Source organism: Malania oleifera, chromosome 9 (genome assembly GCF_029873635.1).
Source record: "Malania oleifera isolate guangnan ecotype guangnan chromosome 9, ASM2987363v1, whole genome shotgun sequence".
Lineage (NCBI taxonomy): Eukaryota > Viridiplantae > Streptophyta > Magnoliopsida > Santalales > Ximeniaceae > Malania > Malania oleifera.
In genome coordinates this window covers 88,905,278-88,929,529 of record NC_080425.1, presented here as the reverse complement: position 1 = coordinate 88,929,529, position 24,252 = coordinate 88,905,278, and the positions used below count along the sequence as shown (strand labels likewise).

Genomic DNA, 24,252 nt, shown 5'->3' with positions numbered 1-24,252 from the left:
ATAATTAAAAAAATCCCGTAAATAGATGCTCTAAATAATTTTATGAAAAAAAAAATATTTACGAATGAAAGAATAGTTCGAAACCACGTGGCACGTTGGTGAGGAGGCATTGTCCACGTCCAGGTCTAGTGGGCCCCACAAATTTTTTTTTAAAAGGGGCACTTTATTGGGTCCCACTTTTACTTCTCTCGGAAAAAAAGGTTTACAAGTTTCAAACGCAAAACGACTCTCATGCTGGCGGGTGTATAAGTAGTACACGCACTCAACCAAACGCACCGTCTTGCTTTCCTCCGCAAAGTCTCGGCGTTCATGGCAGTCGCCGCCGTCGCCGCTTAGGCCACTGACTCCGACATCAGAAGGTCTCAACCTTCGCTCTCTTATCTGTCTCTGTTTCTCTCTCTCTCCGCGCGCGCGCGCGCTCTCTCTCTGTATCACTCTCACTGAACTTTGTCGACCCGCTATCGTTTTTTACTGCTTTGTTTGGTTTCGTTTCGGTTTGATGAAGGATTTTAGGGTTTAATTGTGAGTTTCTGCAAAATTTTGTTTTGTCGATAAGCAACGAATATAAGAAGCTTATTTATCTCAAAAAAAAAAAAAAAGAAGAAATTTATTACTGAAAAATAATGTACAGCGAATATGAAAACAGAAAATAAATAATCAAAATTGGAAAAAGAAGGATAAAGAAAGAGATAAAAGGAAAATAGAGGAACGAAAAAAAAAATTGTTTGTGGAATGAAGAAATTTTTATTTCTTGTTTGGAGTAAAGAATTTTGTTTTCTTGTTGCACATAGAAACTCAATCACTATCAGTGTTACGAACATTAACGTGATTATGTGATTATCTTTTATGCAATTAATGCTGACACCAGGGGTATAACTGTTTTTTTCAAATACATGATATTGATGCAATTAGTGCTGAAACCAGAAGAGTCATTGTTGTACAAGTACACGGTGACTATATATGTGCATGTACCTCTCTGCGTGTGTTTTTGGCTATGCATTGTTTCCATTTTTGCCTTTTCCTCATCAAAAGGTTGGATTGTTTATGCGATGTTCCTCTTTGTTTTTTTCCCCCTTAATGTGTATTCTACAAATTTCATTCTTTACTCCACAAAAACTATGTTCTTGCGGGGGATTGTACATAAAACGAGGGAAATCTCTGAACTTTTTCCCTTGTAGTTAGACGCATACTAACAGTTAGAGGCCAGCACAAGGTGTACCAGATATGGAATCCTGCAACTGGAGGACTCAACTGACCCCTGGGTTTCGGCAAAAGGTTCTCAAAAATATGTAAGTGATTTGTACCATCTCAAAGTGCTTACATTGTGGTTTATATTGTACTCATATCGTGCTTATATATTCATCCTAATGGCAATCTAAACACGTCATTCTGGTAAAAAAAAATAAAGCAATTGGACACGAGATGAGGATATACTTGAATGCTTTTATACTCTTGAATGGATATATCATTATGATGTCCCTTTGTTTCTGTCATGTGAACTTTTTATGAACCCCTTGCCTGTAGATCACTGTTAGCTGGAGGAAAGTGACATTTTATCTCTTGTTCCATCTCCTACCAAGTCCAAGCTTCAGCTAAATCATTATTCTCTGAAAATTTATTGCTACTTAATCCACCAATTATGTTGTCCCTTTGAGTTGACTTTAGTTTGCTTCAGAAATATAATTAAAAATTCAATTATCTCATACCACTTTAAAATTATTTCCCAGATTTTATGATCAGTTTCAAAAACATTTATGTTGTTAGTCCTAAAATTCAGGTACTAGTACTACCAGCCTCGAGCTTTGCCACTTCCCAGTTTGGGTCTTTCTGTGTTCTGTAGCTGTTATGGCTGCCATGGAGGAGTTGGGCGTGGTAGATGAATTTGTGATTCCCTTTGAGAAATTGTATTTGCTTGTTGAACTGGTTGATAAAGTCGGTAGATGTTTAGCTCCTAATTTTGAATCATGGTGGTTGAAACTCTATTTTCTACTCATTTCCACTTCCTTGATATCAATGAGCAAAAGATTTGTTTATGTCTTGGGAATTGAACTGTGAGTTTTTCAGTTTCTGTCCCTGGAACACTAGCTTATAGTTCAAAATTTATTTCAGGACATCCATGTTGTGATCCTTAGCATGCTCTTATTCACCTATTAAGGGAAAAACTTTTTAAAATGAAATATATATATATATCTTCTAATGATGGGATGAAAATGACTACTATGTGTAGAGACAAAATTGTTGGAAGGTGATGCACGAGCAACAACCGCACAAGCAAAATTAAGCAACACAAATACGAGACAACACGAGCAAGATTTACGTGGTTCGGTCCACTGTGACCTACGTCCACGGGAGAGCATAAAATCCACTATAACCGTTGGGAGAATTATACAAGGAAAAGGAGGAGGCTGCTGCCCTCAACTCCTCTCTCACTCTCTCTACAAGGATTTACTCTGCCTCACACACAACACACCACACCTCTCTGCACTCTCACAATGCAGCTCTCTGCACGCACACAACACAGCCCTCTGCTGCACTCAAACTGCTGCCAGTCACCACACTGCCACACTCAATTACACACATATAAATACACATATGGGAGGGGGAGGAAGTCAAACAAGGCAGCTGCAATTCAACATGGTAGGCAGAGTTTGGTGGCCGTCCGTCTCCAGCTTCAACAATTGTGGCTGGGTGGTGCAGCTGCCAACACCCATACGAGCCACGCCCCAACAAAAATGTCCCAAATGTTAATGGAAAATTTGCTTTTGTTGGACTGTTTATATTGTTGCTTAAACAATTTAATACTATCTTATAGTTCATTCATATGTCCTATTGTTTTGGAAAGAGGAATTAGTTGGCAGGAAGATCTAACACGGAAACTAACATGATTTGACCAAGGAAGAGAATGAGATTAAGGTTGAAGATACGCTCACACATATGCTCGCAAGTTACATTTATGTGTATTTATCAATTTTTTTTTAAAAAAATTAAATAAGAAACTTTATTAAGTGAGAGAACAGAATATTGAGTGGAGGATAAAATATCCTCCCAATACCGAAAAAGAAAGTAAGAAAAGAACTACGAAGAAAAAAAAATGTTAAAAAAAAAACAGCATCAAATCAAGAAAATCTTGCTGGAAACCAGAGAAACGAATTCCCTTGAAACAACGAACTAAAATGCCCAAAAGGAGGCAAAAAATTCAACTCTGTTAATGTTATCGATAAAACATTTCCATTGAACACGCATGTGTTTCTTTCTAGCCAGGTTGTCCAGGACAGTGAGAACAACACACTTCTACATCCTGCCAGCATTCTTACCCCTACCAAAACCTCTGAGTCTAAGCAAAAAAAAAAAGTGTTAAAATATCAACCCCGAATATCTTTGTAAATAAAATACAAATTAGGAAAGTGAGTAATTATGGGAGATTTGATATTATTCAATAGGAAATTGTTTCCTTGTTTAGAATAGGTAATTGTATTATATATTGGATTGTATGTAAGAACAAAATAATAAAGAAATATTTTTTCCAATCGTTTCTTCTTTCATGGTATCAGAGCTAGGGTTTCTTAAACCCAGCTAAACGATGGTTGACAGCAGAGGCTCTACCTCCTCTGCAAACATCACCGGCGATTTAGAGGTTACGTCCGGTGGGGGTACGAATGATAACACAGTCTTTCCACTCTCATTGGAAAAACTAAACGGAAAAAATTTCCGTGAATGGGCTCAGTCCATGAAACTGGTGATTGAGGGAAAAGGAAAGCTTGGTTACCTTACCGGTGAGTGAAGGAAACCAGATCCTTCCGACGCTGTAGCCTTGCAAAGATGGAGGTCCGAAAACTCCATAGTCACGGCTTGGCTCGTCAATTCGATGCAACCATCAATCGGAAAAATTTATTTGTTTTTGCTGACAGCGAAGGAAGTCTGGGAAGCCGTACGTGAGACGTACTCCGATGTCGAAAGTTACTCACAAATCTTCGACATCAAGACCTGATTGTGGCAGATGCGGCAAGGCGAGAGAGGTGTTACCGAGTATTTCATGGAGATGAGTCATCTCTGGCAGGAGCTCGATTTGAGCATCGATGAGGAGTGGGAGTGCTCCGGCGATAGCACGCGATACCGAAGGAGGCTCGAAAACGAGAGGGTCTTCGAGTTTCTTGCCGGTCTGAATCGAGAACTCGACGTCGTGAGGGGATAGATCCTTGGCCGGCGACCTCTCCCTTCAACCCGAGAAGTCTTCGCAGAGGTAAGGAGGGAAGAGAATAGGAGGCGGGTGATGTTGCGGCCTCAAAATGGATCTGCTGGGTTGGACCCGGCTGTACCTGTATCCGCCCAAAAATTAGATGGGCTACACGCTGGGCCGGATGCCTCTGCTCTTGCATTAAAAGGCCCAGGAGGACCTAGTCAACGACCACAAAGAGGAAAAATATGGTGCGAACATTGCCAAAAAATAGGTCATTCAAAAAATACCTGCTGGGAGATTCATGGAAAATTGGCAGACTGGAAACCGAGACAATACCAAAAAAATCGTGAGTACCAGGCCAGCACTAGCGGATCAACTGAAAGATCACAAGGAGAGAACAACGATACCCTGTCCAGCAGTGCATTCAGTCCTGAACAGTTGGATTAGTTATATAAGATGATTTCATCAATGCAAACATCAGGTCAGTCTTCCTCTGGTTCTCTGGCTCATCGAGGTAATCATCTGTCAGCTTTAAAAACCACATCTTGTTACAAATGTCCTTGGATAATTGACTCGGGTGCATCCGATCATATGACTGGGTCGTATCAATATTTTTCATCCTACTTACCATATGCCGGGAATTTGAGGGTAAAAATTGTAGATGGATCTCTCTCACCAGTTGCTGGAAAATGAAGTATTCGCATATCTGATTCCTTAACTTTACAATCAGTTTTACATGTTCCCAAGTTATCGTGCAATCTGTTATCTATCAGTTAGTTAACAAAAGACTCGAATTGTTCTGCTAAATTTGTTTCCTCCCATTGTGTTTTTCAGGACCTATCATCGGGGAAGACGATTGGCACTGCTAAAGTGTATGAGGGACTCTACTACTTTGAGGAGGCAAATTTGAGTGAACTATGTAATACTGCAATTTGTGATTCTGCATCTACTTCTAGAAATAGTGAACTTTTGTTATGGCATTCACGGATGGGTCATCCCAATTTTCAATATTTAAAACGTTTGTTTCCTTCTCTTTGTTCAAATAAAATGGCTTCTGAGTTTCAATGTGAAGTATGTGAGCTTGCTAAACATCGTCGTGCTTCTTTTCCATCATCCATATACAAACCATCTTGCCCATTTGCTATGTTTCACTGTGATATATGGGGTCCCTCACGTTCCCTAAATCGCACCAATACAAAATGATTTGTGACCTTTATCAATGACCATACTCGTCTTTGTTGGGTCTACCTATTGAAAGACAAAACTGAAGTCCGCTCCATTTTCATCAATTTTCATACCATGATTCATACACAGTTCCGGACTCATATTCAGATCCTACGTACTGATAATGGTACGGAATATTTCAACACCATCTTGGGAACTTATCTTCAAGATCATGGGATTGTTCATCAAAGTTCTTGTGTGGATACCCCTTAACAAAATGGGGTTGCTGAACGAAAAAATAGACATATACTTGAAGTAGCCCGGGCTTTAATGTATACTACCCACATGAAACATTATTTTTGGGGCGATGCTATCTTAACAGCCACACATCTCATTAATCGAATGCCAAGTCGAGCACTCTCATTTGTCACCACTCTTCAGAAATTTCAGGAACACTTTCCTACCTCTCGACTCCCTTCCAGTCTCCCATTGAAAATTTTTGGTTGTACTATTTTTGTTTATGTCCATGCACACCATCGTGATAAATTGGATCCTTGTGCCATTAAATGTGTTTTCATTGGTTATTCACCTACCCAAAAAGGCTACAAATGCTATGATCCGATCTCAAAACGGCTGTTCGTTAGCCTTGATGTCACTTTTTTTGAAACCACTCCTTATTTCCCAAAGCCCTCTCTTCAGGGGGAGAAATGGAGTGAAGATCGGTTCTTTGATCCTTTTACTACTGAATCTATGATTACTCCAGTTACTTCATTCCTTGACCCATCTATTGAGTCTTCCATTATATTACTTCCCGACTTGCCAAACACAACTGAACACTTACCCTCAGGGGGAGATGCAGGAGAGCAAAACAACGCAGACATACTGGTTTACTCAAGAAAGCCGAAAACAAAGGAGAGAGAGAATCTCATACTTGAGGCACCAAGAGTGTTGGAACCGGTGATGCCTCCGAATAATCATGAGCCCTTGACTTATCCTGATCTAGTAATTGAGTCTTCCTCTGATAATTCTGCACCTGATGATATCAATCGACCTATTGCAATCAAAAAACAAACCAGGTCATGTACTCAATATCCTTGGTCAAAATACATGTCTTCTAAAAGCTTGTCTACAGGATATCGTGCATTTGTCTCTAATCTTGACAGGATGAAAGTACCAAAAAACATTCAGGAAGCTCTAGAAATACCAGAATGGAGAGAGGCAGTCATGGAAGAAATGCGAGCCCTAGAAAAAATTGGAACTTGGAAGTTGACAGATCTACCGAAAGGGAAGAAGCCAGTAGGTTGTAAATGGGTCTTCACAGTGAAATGTAAATCTGATGGAACAGTTGAAAGATATAAAGCCAAACTTGTTGCAAAAGGCTTTACATAGACCTACGGCATTGACTATACTAAGACATTTGCACCAGTGGCAAACTTAAATACAGTTTGGGTTCTCTTGTCTCTGGCAGCCAATTTAGATTGGCCACTACAACAACTTGATATTAAAAATGATTTCTTAAATAGAGAATTAGAAGAGGAAGTTTACATGACTATACCACTAGGATTCAGTAGAACAGGTGAAGAAAACAGAGTGTGTAAACTAAAGAAATCGTTATATGGCCTCAAACAATCTTCGAGAGCTTGGTTTGACAGATTCGCAAAGGTACTAAAGAATCAAGGGTATCGACAAGGGCAATCAGACCATACACTATTCTTCCAACAGTCTGAAGGAGGTAAGAAAACAATTCTAATAGTGTATGTTGATGATATAATCCTTACTGGTGATGATACTGTAGAAATGGAGAGATTGAAGAAGGTTCTGGCTACTGAATTTGAAGTTAAAGACTTGGGACAGATGCGGTATTTTTTGGGCATGGAAGTGGCAAGAACGAAAAAGGGGATTAGTGTTTCTTAGCGAAAGTATGTTACCGACCTCCTAGTTGAAACTGGCATGCTAGGGTGCAAACCCAGCGAAACCCCGATAGAAATAGTAAAAAGGGTTGAAGATTGTGGAAAACCAGTAGAAAAGGAGAGGTATTAGAGATTGGTTGGCAAACTGATCTACCTATCACATACTAGACCAGATATTGCATTTGCAGTCAGTGTAGTAAGTCAACACATGCATTCACCAAAGGAAGTTCACTTCGATGCTGTATACAAGATCCTTAGATATCTCAAGGGATCCCCGGGAAAAGGACTCTTCTTTAAGAAATGTGAAAGCAAGGAAGTAGAGATCTTTACAGATGCAGATTGGGCAGGATCAGTGGAAGATAGAAGGTCCACCACAAGATATTGTACATTCGTCTGGGGAAATCTCGTGACTTGGAGAAGCAAAAAACAGAATGTAGTGGCTCGTAGTAGTGCTGAAGCTGAATTCAGGGCAGTCGCTCAAGGGATTTGTGAAGGATTGTGGTTACGAAAACTATTGGAGGAATTACGGGTACCGGTGAACCCTCCTACCAAACTCTACAGTGACAATAAGGCAGCTATTATCATCTCTCTTAATCTAGTTCAATATGACAAGACTAAACATGTGGAGGTAGACAGACACTTCATTAAAGAAAAAATTGAAGAAGGAATTATATGTATGACTTATGTACCAACCAAGGAACAAACTGCAAATATTCTCACTAAAGGCTTGGGATGACAGAGCTTTGATGATCTTATTAGCAAGTTGGAGATGATTAATATTTATGATCCAACTTGAGGGTGAGTGTTAAAATATCTACCCCGAATATCTTTGTAAATAAAATACAAATTAGGAAAGTGAGTAATTATGGGAGATTTGATATTATTCAATAGGAAATTGTTTCCTTGTTTAGAATAGGTAATTGTATTTTATATTGGATTGTATGTAAGAACAAAATAATAAAGAAATATTTTTTCCAATCGTTTCTTCTTTCAAAAAGCCTCTATCAATCTTGGACAAATCCAACTCTATCCAAAAATAAAAGAAAAAAAATCAAATAATCTATTCCTCAAACCCTTTAGCAAGTATATAATGCTATAAGAGAGTCTCAGAACTATCAAAACAAATAGCACAAACATCCAGGGATAAAGCATTTTAAGATCTCCTATCTAACAGCATGTTGTTGGTTTTAACTCTATTGGGGGATTAGTAAGATAAATGCCTGGTCAAGTGAAATCTCCCACCCATATATCCTCCGAAAAACAGATGCAGGATCCATCATCCACTTTATACCAAATGAAAAGAAAAATTAAGAGGAAGTTTGTGAGGTGAACTTCCATTCCATATTAGCATCCATCCATTTTCCTGCAAGCGACCCCTTCATGCCAAAGGGAATTTAGCTCCCAGGGAAACTGAAGGAAACTGCTATTGCCATCAGTGTTGTGTTTTCAGGCACAAGCTGTGAAGACCCAAACCTCCTCTCCTTAGACCTTTAAAGTTCAAACCACCCCCAAACTAACCAAATTGTCCCTCTTCTCCCCCAGCCCTTACCAATCCTGTGTAATCTTTCTATCTTATCTGCCACCATATCATAAATAAAGACAAAACATAAAGGGGAATTGTAGAAAGACAATCCTAAATAAAAGTGCTGTGCTCACCCAAAGAAAACAATGCACCCTTTCCAAATTCCACCTGTCAAGACGCTCATGCACTTTAGCAACTACAAGGTCCCAAAATGCCAAATACACAGTTTCCACTCAAAGAAACCCCTAAACACTCAAAGGTCACTTCAAGACATCACTATGTGCTAAAGAAAGAAGTCCCCAGATTTATTGCAGTAATACCATCTAACCATATTAATCGTCAAACTAGAACTGTCTCAAGAATTTGAAGAAGAGTAAAAAGATTCCTAAAGGAATCCCTGTGGTGAGACAGGAAAATTGGTATTATCTTCAAACTGCAAGTGAGATGCAACAAATCTTTCACCCTCCCCTCCCCCCTCCTTCCCCAAAAATACTGCAATCTCCTGGATAAAACCCCCTGCTACAAGCCTATATATCATCCTGCTCAAATAAAAAAGGAGACAAAGGGTCTCCTGCCCTAACATCCCTTGGAGCCTTAAACAAAATTTAGGTTCCTCATTAATAATGACTGAGAAAGGATCACTGGACAAGCAACCCCACATCCAAGACCTCCACATCCAGAACCCTTCTTTGCCATAACCTTTTCTAAAAGGCTCCAAACTAACATGATCATGGGCTTTCTTAGAATCAAACTTAAAGGCGATGCCTTTATCCTTTCTCCTGTGCATATCCTTCACTAGTTCATTGGGCTACCAGTACAACATCTAAAACTTGCCTACGTCCAGTCTTTATATGGGAAATTTGGAACCGTTCATACTTCTGCACTTTGGAGTATGGGAAATAGTATTGCTAAACCGCACTCAACCTATTAGCAAAAACCTTGGCAATAACCTTGCATGCACTACTCATGAGCTAATAAGTCAAAAATCCTTCAAAATTCATGTAAAACCCTCCTTTACACATCCTAACAAAAAGCTTTATTAAATCTGATTAAAATCTGTGAGATTACTGCTTTGCCTTATTAAGGCTTGATATACATTGTTAACCAACAACCTAATAGATTAAGCTTTTAGGTAAAGTGGTAATTTAACATGGTATCAAAGTTGGTTACTAGGAGGTCTTGGGTTCTAGTCTTGTTGCCTGCATTTGGTGTAAGTTTGTTAAAAAAAATTAGTGTGTCCCCAATATGGGTATTACTCATTGTTTGGCTGTCTCTCCACATGCTGTCGGGCTGCACGCGCAGTGGAGTGTTAAGACTTGATTTACATTGTTGGCCCATAACCTAATAGCTTAAGCTTTTAGGTGAAGTGGTAATCTAACATGTCTAAAAGCTTAAGCTATTAGGTTGAGGGCCAACAATGTATATCAAACTTTAACATAAAATGTTTGGGCCAGGCACTATCACCCTTCATCCCAAACACAGCAATTTTTACCTGCTCCTAAAATGGCCTTTCCAATGGAGACACCTTATCATCCAATATAGGATTCCAATCTTCTGAAGTCATCTTCCTCTAGATAAAGGTGTTATAAAAAAACATGTTATCCTGTAAGAGTAAACCTTTCATAATCATGCACTTTTGAGTATGGGAAATAGTATTGCTAAACCACACTCAACCTATTAGCAAGAACCTTGGAAATAATCTTGCATGCACTACTCATGAGCTAATAAGCCAAAAATCCTTCAAAATTCATGTAAAACCCTTTACAACTCATTTCTCAACACATCCCCACAAAAAGCTCTATTAAAATCTGTGAGATAACCGCTTTGCCTAAAAGCTTAAGCAATTACGTTATGGGCCAACAGTGTATATCAAGCTTTAGCAAAAAATTTTGGGCCAGGCACCATCACCCTTCATCCCAAGCACAGCAATCCTTAGCTGCTCCTCCTAAAATGGTCTTTTCAATGGAGACACCTTATCATCCAATATTGGACTCCACTCTTCTGAAGTCATCTTCCTCCAGATAAAAGTGTTATAAAAAAAAATGTTATCCTGTAGCAGTAATCCTTTATTTTTCTTATTTATTTTCCTTTTCCTGTAGGAAACCTGACTACATCAAGGTTGGCCCCTCAATTTAACAGAAACCCTATGCTGCACACAGGTCAATCGAAAGATAGGATCTGAGAGCGCACCTTGGAGGAACATAACAAGAGAACCACCTGTTGCCCCGTTGTTTAATATCTAGTAAAAAAGAAGAGGAAAAAAACCTACAGGATAATCAACTCTAGAAGCACAATCTGCCTGGTGAGCTGCTCAAAGGAGGAAATTCCCAATCCTTAAAATGAGGATCCCAAATGCCCTTAGTCACAGCCCTATTCAATTGCCTTCCTAATCAGCCTCTACTTCCTAAGGTCACCTCTACCTCTAACATTCCAACTAATAGTCATAGTTCAACAATTTTATGCCCCTTATTCATACTTGAACACCTCTCCCACGCTCACAATATGGAAAATAAAAAAAATAAAAAATACCATGCACCAACTTATTCAACTCTCTGTACCTTTTTCTTTTTCTGATGATTTGAATTAGGAGCAATAGACACCATAACCTCTTGCCCCAAAGGACTGACTAACTTAATCCATTCCCCTGGTTGTCCCTTTCACCCTTCATTGGGTTAAGGAATATTAATCCCCCTGCTCAATAGCATCCCTTTGGCAAACAGGTGATTCAATACTTCATTTTTTTCTTCTTTTCCTTTACTACTCTTTGACAAAATTTGGGGAAGGGCAATTTGCATGAAGGTAATTGAAGTGGTTGATTAGCATAGTGACTTTCTTTGCAAGCTATATGATTCTACATTCTGTACCCATTGTGAGATTGTTTAGTTTTGCCTAACTTCTCCTAGCCAGCATACCCAGTAATCTTTTTTTTGTATTAAAAATTTTGTAGACTGGAGAAGTTACAGAAGCATGTTCAATCCACGGGACCACAGACATTATCAGAAGTTCAAAAGATTGCTATAAAGTTTGAGGAAAGGGTATATACAGCTGCCACAAGCCAGGTATGTTTTAACACATTAACAACATCATACATAGATAGCCAACATTTGCACTGGGACTTGATCTATGGTCGTTCATAAATCCTACAATACTTAATAGTATTATTAGGAGCATGCAGTGTTGATTTCCACTTAGTCTTAATTAAAAGCACAGTGGTTCTTATAGTTGCATATTCATTTTCTATGGCTAGTTATCAATAAATCTCTTTTTTTTCCCCTTTTTTTCCGTCCTTTTTAAGCTTTACATTGGCAGTCAGTATATGAAACTGTGCGCATAAACTTTTATATAGGTTGAACTTTTAAGCATAGTTTCTGAGGATGTATTAATTTTTTTTTTTTTTTTTCCAAATTGTACATTCAGCAAGATTATCTGCATAAGATATCGATGAAGTTGCAGGCGGTGGTTGCAGTAAATAATAATACTGCTGCTAAACCTTTGAGCTCCAGCTGTACCTGCACACATGAAAATCCTCGAGATCCAGGTAGTATCATGAAAAATAAGTTGCTTTTTGTGCAGTGTAGCAAAAGAAACTTCATTAGCTTGCAGTTGTCAATTACATGTCACATGCATTAGGGTATGCTTTTCATATTTGTACTCAGGTTTGCTAATATCTGACGTTTGCATTTCTTTAATACTTTCAGTATAATGAGCACTTGAGAACCTTATTAGTTTTAGTTGGCTGAACAGTTCTGCTCATACAATCCTCTAAGTGAAATGCTATATGTCCAGAAGGAGATATGAGACTATTTCTTGATGATCTCATTTTGGTCTTTATCATTCTCCCTCAGCCTTTATACTCTATATTTTCAGTACTCAACCTATTCCTAAATATGGTGAACATGACAAATAATGCATCAGTTGTCTATATTTACCCCTTGTGGCTTCTTTCCAGGTGGTTTGGGTCAGCTTTTCCTTTGTGTTGTTCACACAGCATGCCACAAAGTTACTGTAAATCAAGAGTATTGTATACTCTCTCTCACCCGTTGGACTCTATAGTTTTATTACTCAACCTGTTCCTAAAATAGTGAGCACTACAAATAATGCATCAGTTGCGATGTCTATATATACTCTTTGTGGCTTCTTTCCAGATGGTTTGTCTCTGCTTTCCCTTAATGTTGTGCGCTTCATAGTATCTGTGAATCAAGAGTACTGTACATTTGTTTTCTTAGTCTCAAGATATTTCCTCATGGAGATGTGCCCCCATCTCCCACATCTATCTTATTTTCTTCATGTTGATTTTCTTGCATTTATAATCAAGTAATTTGACCAATTTCTAATTTAATTCAGAACATTAAATTTGTTATTATTAGAATGCTGACCATGTTTAAATTTCAGATCTGCCAGAACCCCCTGGTCTTGTGCTGCCCTTGATCTGATGTTTTTTTTTGGGGCACAAGTTTCTTTGAATGGAATGGAAAATGACCCCAAACTTGAGGGAAGGTGGAATGGAATGGAAAGGAAGGGAAGAGAAATTAATATACTAGGGAAGCAAGAAGCATTTGCTTTCACATGTATAGGTTGAGGGTGGAAAGTAAAAGGAATAAATTAAAATTATAAGTTTATAACTTCATCCTTCATTTTATAGCTTTATGACCTATGAACCATTAATGTAGGTTAAAAAGCTCAAAAGCAGTTTGGCCCACTTTGAGTCATGAGTACTTCTTCAAGTGGCCATTTTTGGGCGGATTGCAGACAATGCTAGGAAGGAAAGGCTTTTCCCTCCAGATTTATGCTCTCTCTTCCTTGTATTATAAACCAAAGCAAACCAACATATCTTCATTTTCTTTTCTTTTCCTTTCCTTTGTTTGTTTCTCAAAACAGAGTATTAATTTTATAGAATCTCAAATATGTGTTTAAGAACTTCTATTTCACAAGTTTTAATCCATAACATATTATCTGTTTTGGCCCTTTTGAAATGTTCAATTTTGAATAGCATCACATTGTATTCAGTCACGGGAGCATGAACGAAGGCAATCACCCTCTATTCCATTGGCTAATCAGTCTCACTTACGCCAGCAACTGTTATCCCAGAACACTCAGAATAACATTGGATCTACTGTAGGGCAAAGTGCTGCCAATCCCACAGCTGCTCCTAATGCTGTTGGCCTGGATCAAAATTTGCAGTACATCTCTGGCATTTTGCAGGATTCCACAGGAACATCAATGGGACAAGGGGTGCCTTCTAATTCTCAAAGTCATATGCAAGGAGCCCCACATTCAAAGAAACTTGTGCCCCAACAGCACCACCAAGAGTCTCAAATTTGGAAAAAATTTCATCATGAGCCACAAACTCACACCCAGCAGCAGCAGCAGCAGAATCTTTCGCATCCCACTCGGATGCAAACTTCCCAGCAATCTGTGATGCAAGCATCATCTACTCAGCAGCCTCGTAAGATGCAGTCAGTTCTATCGTCTGGTCTTCAGCAGAATAAGAAATCTTCAAAATTGTCAATACAGTCTGGAGTTCAGCAACATCCCCAGGCACTTACCAGGCAACACCGACTGCCTCACCAGGCCCCTGTTATCCATCAACAGCAAATACCAATGCTGCAGCAGACTATGTTTCAATCCCAACAGCAGCAGCTGTTAATTGGACAACAATCAAATCCCACAAGCAGAGAACAGATCCAGTCTGTCAAGGAACAAACTTGTGTCCCCAGCATTCAGTCACGGCTGCAGTCGCAACAGTTATTGGGTAAAAAAGGCGATAGTTCAAATGTGCATCAGCACCAGTGGGGTGAGCAAAGTAATGTGTGTGGACTACAGCTGCGGCAGCAATTGCTTGGAGCCCAATCTGGTGACTCTAGTATAAAGAATCAGTACTCCGAACATATGCTGCAACAAGCTGGGGTTGCAGTGCAGCAGTACACCCAGCAAAAACCTTCAATCTCAGTCCCGACCCAAGGGCAACAGACAAAACCACAGCCATCAGAGCAGCAAGCGCTGTCTCGAGTTCATTCAAAGTTGGCAAAGATACAGGATGAGCCAAATCCATTACAGCAAGAACTTCAGACATCAAGCACATTGCTCTGGCCACAGCATCTAATTGAGCAGCAAAAGCAGTTGTTTCAACCTCAAAATGTCTTGTCAGAACATTCACCAAGTAAGTTGCTCAAATGTTCAAGTTTTTTAACATTCTTTGGTGGATATATTTTCTTTCTCCTTTGCACCATCATCATTAAGGTTTTTGAATCTTCTCTTCTAATCGATGGTATAAATAGGCACTGTACAAGGTGTTAGGAAATTAAATGTGTAGGAACAGTATTGCACAGCTAAAATAAGGAATGAGAAAATAAGAATGACACCAAGATTGACGTGGAAAATCCCAAACAAATTGAGGAAAAACCATGGGCAAGGCTAGAAGGAATCCACTATAAAAAAGGATGATACAACGTTTCTCTAATTACTAGAAGAGAACAATGATACCTCTTTCTTGAATTAGGAGTATACCAATCTCTCTAATTACAATAGGAGAAACTAGAAAAAATGGAGATGCTTCGGGTTGTTCAATTTTTTTTGAACTGCAAACATGCCCTTTTATAGGCATTTGGGCAGATTGCTGAAATAATGGAGACGTGGGTCTGCGCTGGTTGACATGTGAGACAGCTGGCAGCATCCACATGGGTGGTATGAAGTGGCTGGCGATATGTGTGGGCTTCACTGCGAGATGGGCAGCATGTATATGGCATGGGCAGCTGCAGGACTTCACATGGTAATGCAGTAAATGGCATGGGCTGCCATATACTTCACATGGGCATGCAGTAAATGACATGGGCTGCATGTATATGGCATGGGCAGCTGCAGGACTTCACATGGGCATGCAGGAAATGACATGGGCTGCCGACTGGCCTGCTCCAACAACCCATATTTGTTGAATAAAGACAAAAGGGCTTTACATTTCACATTCTCCCACTTAAAGCCATTTTCAAACATCTTTTCATCCTTTCTAGTCTTGCCAGTTTCATGCCACTTACGTTTCTGTTAGGCCATAAGAGGATCTACACCATATGAACTTGTCAGCGTCGATTGGTTTTGTCATAACATATGCTAGGTTGTTTTTGGTGTGAATCTATTGCATGTCCACACTTCTTTCCTCCACAACTTCTTGAACAAAGTGATACTGTACTCCGATGTGTTTTTTCCTGGAATGAAAAGTCAGATTCCTTGCAATATGCAAGGCACTCTATCACAATACAAAAGAATCCTCTCTTGTATGTGCTCGAGTTCTTCCATTAACCTTTTAATCCAGATTGCCTCCTTGCAAGCCTAAGTAGCTGCCATGTATTCGGCTTCAGTCGTTGACAATGCCACAACAGTTTGTAACTGTGATACCCAGCTTACCGCTCCTCCTGCAAGAGTAAACGCATAACCAGTAGTGGATTTCTTTTATCTAGATCACTTGCAAAATTTGAATCAACATATCCCCTGACAATAAATTCCGATCCTCTGTAACATAATGTAGCATCTGAGGTCCTTTTGATGTATCTTATGGACCCTCTACACAACATTCCAATGCTCTCTACCAGGATTCGCCATGAACCAACTGACCGTACCGATTGCCTGAACAATATCTAGTTTCGTACAAATCATAGCGTACATTAGGCTTTCCACTGCTGATGCATACGACACTCGAGGCATTTCCATTATCTCTGCTTCATTGCGAGGACACATACTTGAGGATAATTTATAATTGACAGGAAGTGGGGTAGAAATTGGCTTACAATCTTGGATATTGAAGCGTCGCAAGACTTTCTTCAAATAATTCTTTTGAGAAAGCCAAATCTTCTTGTCTTTTCTGTCTCGGTTAATTTGCATCCCTAGAATCTTGTTTGCTAGTCCCAAATCCTTCATATCAAACTCCCTAGCTAATTGTGCCTTCAATGCTTGGACTCTTTCTTTGTTGGGGTCTACAACCAACATATCATCTACATACAACGGCACAATAATGAAATCATTATTACCAAACCTCTTGTAGTACGTACAATGGTTTGCACTGAATCTATTGTATCTGAGGCTAATTATGAAGGAATCAAATCTCTTGTACCGACATCTTGGCACCTGCTTTAAGTCGTACAGAGATTTGGTTAACCCGTAAACCAAGTTTTCTTTTCCTTTTTCTTCAAAACCTTCTAATTGGAGCATGTAAATCTCTTCTTCAAGTTCTCCATGAAGAAAAGTAGTTTTCACATCTAACTGCTCTAGATATAAATCAAACACAACACACTTAGCCAATACAATTTTGATAGTAGTAAGTCTAACAACTGGAGAAAATATCTCGTTATAATCAATACCTTCTTTCTGAGCATACCCTTCCTTTCATCACCAGTCTTGCACAATATTGCTCCAACTGATCGTTGCCATCTCGCTTGATCTTATAGACCCATTTATTTCCAATGGCTTTACGTCCGTGTGGCAATGGGACAAGTTCCCATGTCTTATTTCTATACAAGACTTCAATTTCTTTCTGCATTGTTGTCATCCACAGAGAAACATCACCTCATGAAAAGTTGATGGCTCTCCATCTTTTGTTAGAAGACAATATGCAGTATTGCTTGCCATGACATAATCTGAGTGCTATGATGGTTTCTTTGTCTCGCATACTGAACGTCGAATTTCTATATCATTGACCTTATTTGATTCTTGTTCCTCATGCTCTGGTGTGGCTTCAGAAGAATATTTCTTTTCTTCTATCTGAACAATAGTAGTCATTTTTAGAGTGTTATTGTTTTCTTTATCTTGCAGTTCATTTTGTGCAAATATCACATCCTTGCTGACTAAGACCTTGCGGGCAGTGGGATCCCATAGGCGATACCCCTTGACTTCGTCAACATAACCTAAGAATATGCATTTCCTGGACTTTGGGTCCATTTTAGTTCTTTCCTGGGTATTATACATCACATATGTAGGACATCCAAATATGTGAAGAGAAGAATATTGGGTTGGCTTACTGATCCACATCTCCATTGGTGTCTTCAAACCAATTGCTGTTGACGGTGACCGATTTATTACATAACAAGCGGTTTTGATTGCTTCAGCCTAGAATGACTTGGCTAGATCTGCAGTCTTCAACATGGCTCTGGTCCTTTTTCAATAGGGTTTTGTTCATCCGCTCTGCTACGCCATTTTGCTGAGGTGTATGTGCAACAGTGAACTGCATTTGAATACCCTCTTGATTGCAAAATAAAATAAAATTGCCGTCTGTATATTCTCCTCCATTATTTGTCCTTAAACACTTGATTCTTTTTCTAGATTCAAGTTCCACCTGCGTTTTGAATTCTTTAAATACTTGAAACACATCAAACTTCTTCTTAATTGGAAATACCCATAATCTCCTGGAATAGTCATCAATAAATGATACAAAATAATTTTCTCCTCCTAGGGATGCAACTGGTGATTCCCAAACATTTGAGTGAATTAAGTCTAAAATGTGTTTGGTTTTGGCAGTAGATTTATCAAATTTTAATCTATGTTGCTTACTTGTAATACAGTGCTCACAGGAAGGTAGACTTACTTATTTAAGCTCGGGAAGAAGATTACGCTATGAAAGGATCTTCAAACCACGTTCAGATATGTGGCCAAGTCTACAATGCCACATTATCATTGATTCTTCTTGAGTTGATGCAACTGATGCGTCTCCCTGTTGTATCGTATTTCCAAGCAGCATGTATAGATTTTCCATGATCTTTTCTGCCTTTATCACTACAAGCGTGCCTTTGACAACCTTGAAGATCCCATTTTCAATACGAGTCTTGCAGCTAAGGTCATGCAACTGTCCAAGAGACAGTAAATTTTTCTTCAAGCCCTTCACATGTCGTACCCCTTGAATAGTGTGAATCCTACCTGAAAGAAGAAAAGATTGGAAAAAAATATTTCTTTCATAATTTTGTTCTTACTTACAATCCAATATATAATACAATAACCTATTCTAATCAAGGAAATAATTTTCCTATTAAATGAAATCAAAATCCCCCATAATTACTCACTAATTACTCACTTTCCTAATTTGTTTTTTATTTACAAAGATATTCTAGGTTGACATTTTAACACTCCCCCTCAAGTTGGATCATAAATGTTAATCATCTCCAACTTGTTAATAAGATCATCAAAACTCTGTCGTCCAAGCCTTTAGTGAGAATATCTGCAGTTTGTTCCTTGGTTGGTACATAAGTAATACATATAATTCCCTCTTCAATTTTTTCTTTGATGAAGTGTCTATCTACCACCACATGTTTAGTCCTGTCATGTTGGACTGGATTAAGAGAGATGCTAATAGCTGCCTTATTGTCACTATAGAGTTTGATAGGAAGGTTTACCAGTACCCGTAATTCCTCCAATAGTTTTCGTAACCACAATCCTTCACAAATCCCTTGAGCGAGTGCCCTGAATTCAGCTTCAGCACTACTACGAGCCACCACATTCTGTTTTTTGCTTCTCCAAGTCACGAGATTTCCCCAAACGAATGTACAATATCCTGTGGTGGACCTTCTATCTTCCACTAATCCTACCCAATCTGCATCTGTAAAGATCTCTATTTCCTTGCTCTCACATTTCTTGAAGAAGAGTCCTCTTCCTGGGGATCCCTTGAGGTATCTAAGGATCTTGTATACGGCATCGAAGTGAACTTCCTTTGGTGAGTGCATGTGTTGACTTACTACACTAACTGCAAATGCAATATCTGGTCTGGTATGTGATAGGTAGATCAGTTTGCCAACCAATCTCTGATACCTCTCCTTTTCTACTGGTTTTCCACAATCTTCAACCCTCTTTACTATTTCTATCAGGGTTTCGCTGGGTTTGCACCCTAGCATGCCAGTTTCAACTAGGAGGTCAGTAACATACTTTTGTTGAGAAACACTAATCCCCTCTTTTGTTCTTGCCACTTCCATGCCCAAGAAATACCGCATCTATCCCAAGTCTTTAACTTCAAATTCAGTAGCCAGAACCTTCTTCAATCTCTCCATTTCTACAGTATCATCACCAGTAAGAATTATATCATCAACATACACTATTAGAATTGTTTTCTTACCTCCTTGAGACTGTTGGAAGAATAGTGTATGGTCTGATTGCCCTTGTCGATTCCCTTGATTCTTTAGTACCTTTGCAAATCTATTGAACCACGCTCTTGGAGATTGTTTGAGGCCATATAATGATTTCTTTAGTTTACACACTCTGTCTTCTTCACTTGTTCTACTGAATCCTGGTGGTATAGTCATGTAAACTTCCTCTTCTAATTCTCCATTTAAGAAAGCATTTTTGATATCAAGTTGTTGTAGTGGCCAATCTAAATTGGCTGCTAGGGACAAGAGAACCCGAACTGTATTTAAGTTTGCCACTGGAGCAAATGTCTCAATATAGTCAATGCCGTAGGTCTGTGTAAAGCCTTTTGCAACAAGTCTGGCTTTATATCTTTCAACTGTTCCATCAGATTTACATTTCACTGTGAAAACCCATTTACAACCTACTGGCTTCTTCCCTTTCGGTAAATCTGTCAACTTCCAAGTTCCATTTTTTTCTAGGGCTCGCATTTCTTCCAAGACTGCCTCTCTCCATTCTGGTATTTCTAGAGCTTCCTGAATGTTTTTTGGTACTTTCGTCCTGTCCAGATTAGAGACAAATGCACGATATCCTGTAGACAAGCTTTTATAAGACATGTATTTCGACCAAGGATATTGAGTACATGACCTGGTTTGTTTTCTGATTGCAATAGGTAGATTGATATCATCAGGTGCAGAATTGTCAGAAGAAGACTCAATTACCAGATCATGATTATTCGGAGCCATCACCGGGTCCAACGCTATTGGTGCTTCAGATATGAGGTTCTCCTTCTCCTTTGTTTTCGGCTTTCTTGAGTAAACCAGTATGTCTGCGTTGTTTTGTTCTCCTACATCTCCCCCTGAGGGTAAGTGTTCAGTTGTGTTTGGCAGATCAGGAAGTACTGTAATGGAAGACTCAATAGACGGGCCAGGGAATGAAGTAACTGGAGTAACCGCAGATTCAATAGTAAAAGAATCAAAGAACCGATCTTCACTCCTCCATTTCTCCCCCTGAAGAGAAGGCTTTGAGAAATAAGGAGTGGTTTCAAAAAATGTAACATCAAGACTAACGAACAGTCGTTTTGAGACCGGGTCATAGCATTTGTAGCCTTTTTGGGTAGGTGAATAACCAATGAAAACACATTTAATGGCACGAGGATCCAATTTATCGCGGTGGTGTGCATGGACATGAACAAACGCAGTAGAGCCAAAAATTTTCAGTGGGAGACTGGAAGGGAATCGAGAGTTAGGAAAGTTTTCCTGAAATTTCTGTAGAGGAGTGACAAATGAGAGTACTCGACTTGGCATTCTATTAATGAGATGTGTGGCTATTAAAATGGCATCGCCCCAAAAATAATGTTTCATGTGGGTAGTAAACATTAAAGCCCGGGCGACTTCAAGTATATGTCTATTTTTTCATTCAGCAACCCCATTTTGTTGAGGGGTATCCACACAAGAACTTTGATGAACAATCCCATGATCTTGAAGATAAGTTCCCAGGATGGTATTGAAATATTCCGTACCATTATCAGTACGTAGGATTTGAATATGAGTTAGGAACTGTGTATGAATCATGGTATGAAAATTGATAAAAATGGAACGGACTTCAGTTTTGTCTTTCAGTAAGTAGACCCAACAAAGACGAGTATGGTCATCGATAAAGGTCACAAACCATTTTGTATTGGTGTGATTTAGGGAACGTGAGGGACTCCATACATCACTGTGAAACATAGCAAATGGGCGAGATGGTTTGTATATGGATGATGGAAAAGAAGTACGACGATGTTTAGCAAGTTCACATACTTCACATTGAAACTCAGAAGCCATTTTATTTGAACAAAGAGAAGGAAACAAACGTTTTAAATATTGAAAATTGGGATGACCCATCCGTGAATGCCATAACAAAAGTTCACTATTTTTAGAAGTAGATGCAGAAACACAAATTGCAGTATTACATAATTCACTCAAACTTGCCTCCTCAAAGTAGTAGAGTCCCTCATACGCTTTAGCAGTGCCAATCGTCTTCCCCGATGATAGGTCCTGAAAAACACAATGGGAGGAAACAAATTTAGCGGAACAATTTGAGTCTTTTGTTAACTGACTGATAGATAATAGATTGCAGGATAACTTGGGGACATGTAAGACTGATTGTAAAGTTAAGGAATCAGATATGCGAATACTTCATTTTCCAGCAACTGGTGAGAGAGACCCATCTGCAATTTTTACCTTCAAATTCTCGGCATATGGGGAGTAGGATGAAAAATATTGATATGACCCAGCCATATGATCGGATGCACCCGAATCAATTATCCAAGGGCATTTGTAACAAGATGTAGTTTTTAAAGCTGTCAGATGATTACCTCGATGAGCTAGAGAACCAGAGGAAGACTGACCCAATGTTTGCATTGATGAAAACATCTTATATAACTGATCCAACTGTTCAGGACTGAATACACTGCCGGATGGGGTATCATTGTTCTCTCCTTGTGATCTTTTATTTGACCCGCCAGTGTGGGCCTGGTACCCACGATTTTTGTGGTATTGTCTCGGTTTCCAGTCTGCCGGTTTTTCATGAATCTCCCAGCAGGTAGTTTTTGAATGACCTGTTTTTCGACAATGTTCACACCACATTTTACCTCTTTGTGGCCGTTGACTAGGTCCTCCTGGGCCTTTTAATGTAAGGGCGGCCTTTTAATGTAAGGGCTGAAGCGTCCGGCCCGGTGTGCGGCCCATCTAATTTTTGGGCAGATCCACGTGCAGCCGGGTCCAGCCCAGCGGAATCATTTTGGGGTCGCAACATTACCCGTCTCCTGTTCTCCTCACGCCCGACCTCTGCGAAAACTTCTCGGGTTGAAGGGAGAGGGCGCCGGCCAAGGATCCGTCCTCTCACGTCGTCGAGCTCTCGATTCAGGCCGGCAAGAAACTTGATGACCCTCTCGTTTTCGAGCCTCCTTCGGTATCGTGTGCTATCGCCGGAGCACTCCCACTCTTCGTCAATGCTCAGATCGAGCTCCTGCCAGAGATGACTCATCTCCATGAAATACTCGGTAACCCCTCTCTCGCCTTGCCTCATCTGCCACAATCGGGTCTTGATGTCGAAGATTTGAGAGTAACTCTCGCCATCGGAGTACGTCTCGCGTACGGCTTCCCAGACCTCCTTCGTCGTCGGCAAAAACAAATAAATTTTTCCGATTGATGGTTGCATTGAATTGACGAGCCAAGCTGTGACCATGGAATTTTCGGACCTCCATCTTTGCAAGGCGACGGCGTTGGATGGATCTGGTTTCCTTCGCTCACCGGTAAGGTAATCAATCTTTCCTTTTCCCTTAATTGCTAGTTTAATGGACTGAGCCCATTCACGGAAATTTTTTCCGTTTAATTTTTCCAGTGAAAATGGAAAAACTGTGTTATCATTCAAACTCCCACCGGACGTAACCTCTGAATCACCGGTGATGTTTGTGGCAGAGATAGAATCTCTGCTGTCAGCCATTGTTTTAGCTGGGTTTAAGAAACCCTAGCTCTGATACCATGAAAGAAGAAAAGATTGGAAAAAAATATTTCTTTCATAATTTTGTTCTTACGTACAATCCAATATATAATACAATAACCTATTCTAATCAAGGAAATAATTTTCCTATTAAATGAAATCAAAATCCCCCATAATTACTCACTTTCCTAATTTGTTTTTTATTTACAAAGATATTCTAGGTTGACATTTTAACAGTACCTTCGTACGTCTTCAATTTGATAATACCAACACCAGCGATCTCTGAGGCATGATCATTACCTATGATCTTAGATCTGCCTGAAACAAGTTCATATGATTGGAACCAATCTCGGCGAGAGGTCATGTGCCAAGTTGCTTCTGAATCCATGATCCATACATCAGTGAGATTCTTAACACCTTTAGCGATAGTTTCCGCTTTGCTGTATAGGGTTTCGCTATCACTAGAGGTACTCGCAGCATATCCTTGAGAAGTTTTATCCTTTGGAGCTTTCCCTGCATTCTTCTTCTTGTACCAACAATCCTTCGAGATGTGCCCCCTTTTGCCACAATTGTAGCATTTAAAATTCTTCTTACTCCTTGACTTTGATCTACCATGATTGTGACTCCCACTAAAGGCACATTCTGTTGATCTTCCTCTCGTCATCGGTAGTGCCTCAACTTGTTGAGAACTAGACAATCTGTCTTCCTTGTTTTTGCGCCTGGATTCCTTTTCCAGAACAGCCGCTAACATCATCGAAGACTAGATTTTCTGACTGAATATTATTTGTTAAGTTGATAATGAGTTGATCATACGAATCAGGTAGACTTTGGAGTGAAGATCCGCTCGTTCAGTTGGCTCAATCTTATGGCCTAACGTTATCAGTTGGGAAAACAATGTATTA

General features: G+C 39.5%; 1 protein-coding gene across 7 annotated transcripts in view; it reads left to right on the top strand.

Annotated features, from left to right (window-relative positions):
- Window positions 1–205: 205 nt before the first annotated feature.
- LOC131163616 (mediator of RNA polymerase II transcription subunit 15a-like) overlaps window positions 206–24,252 on the top strand; it is a 113,624-nt gene continuing 89,577 nt past the window's right edge. For 5 of the 7 annotated variants that reach the window (XR_009139074.1, XM_058120228.1, XM_058120230.1 and 2 more), the window contains exons 1-5: window positions 206–359; window positions 1,179–1,289; window positions 11,721–11,832; window positions 12,191–12,311; window positions 13,764–14,933. Coding sequence is in view for 6 of the 7 variants with exons in the window: in XM_058120228.1 (XP_057976211.1) it covers window positions 1,225–1,289; window positions 11,721–11,832; window positions 12,191–12,311; window positions 13,764–14,933 (1,468 nt within the window). In the remaining variant the exon portion in view is untranslated. Of the gene's footprint in view, window positions 360–1,178; window positions 1,290–11,720; window positions 11,833–12,190; window positions 12,312–13,763; window positions 14,934–24,252 lie in introns of those variants that run through there. The other 2 variants (XM_058120226.1, XM_058120231.1) reach the window with 2 other exon arrangements.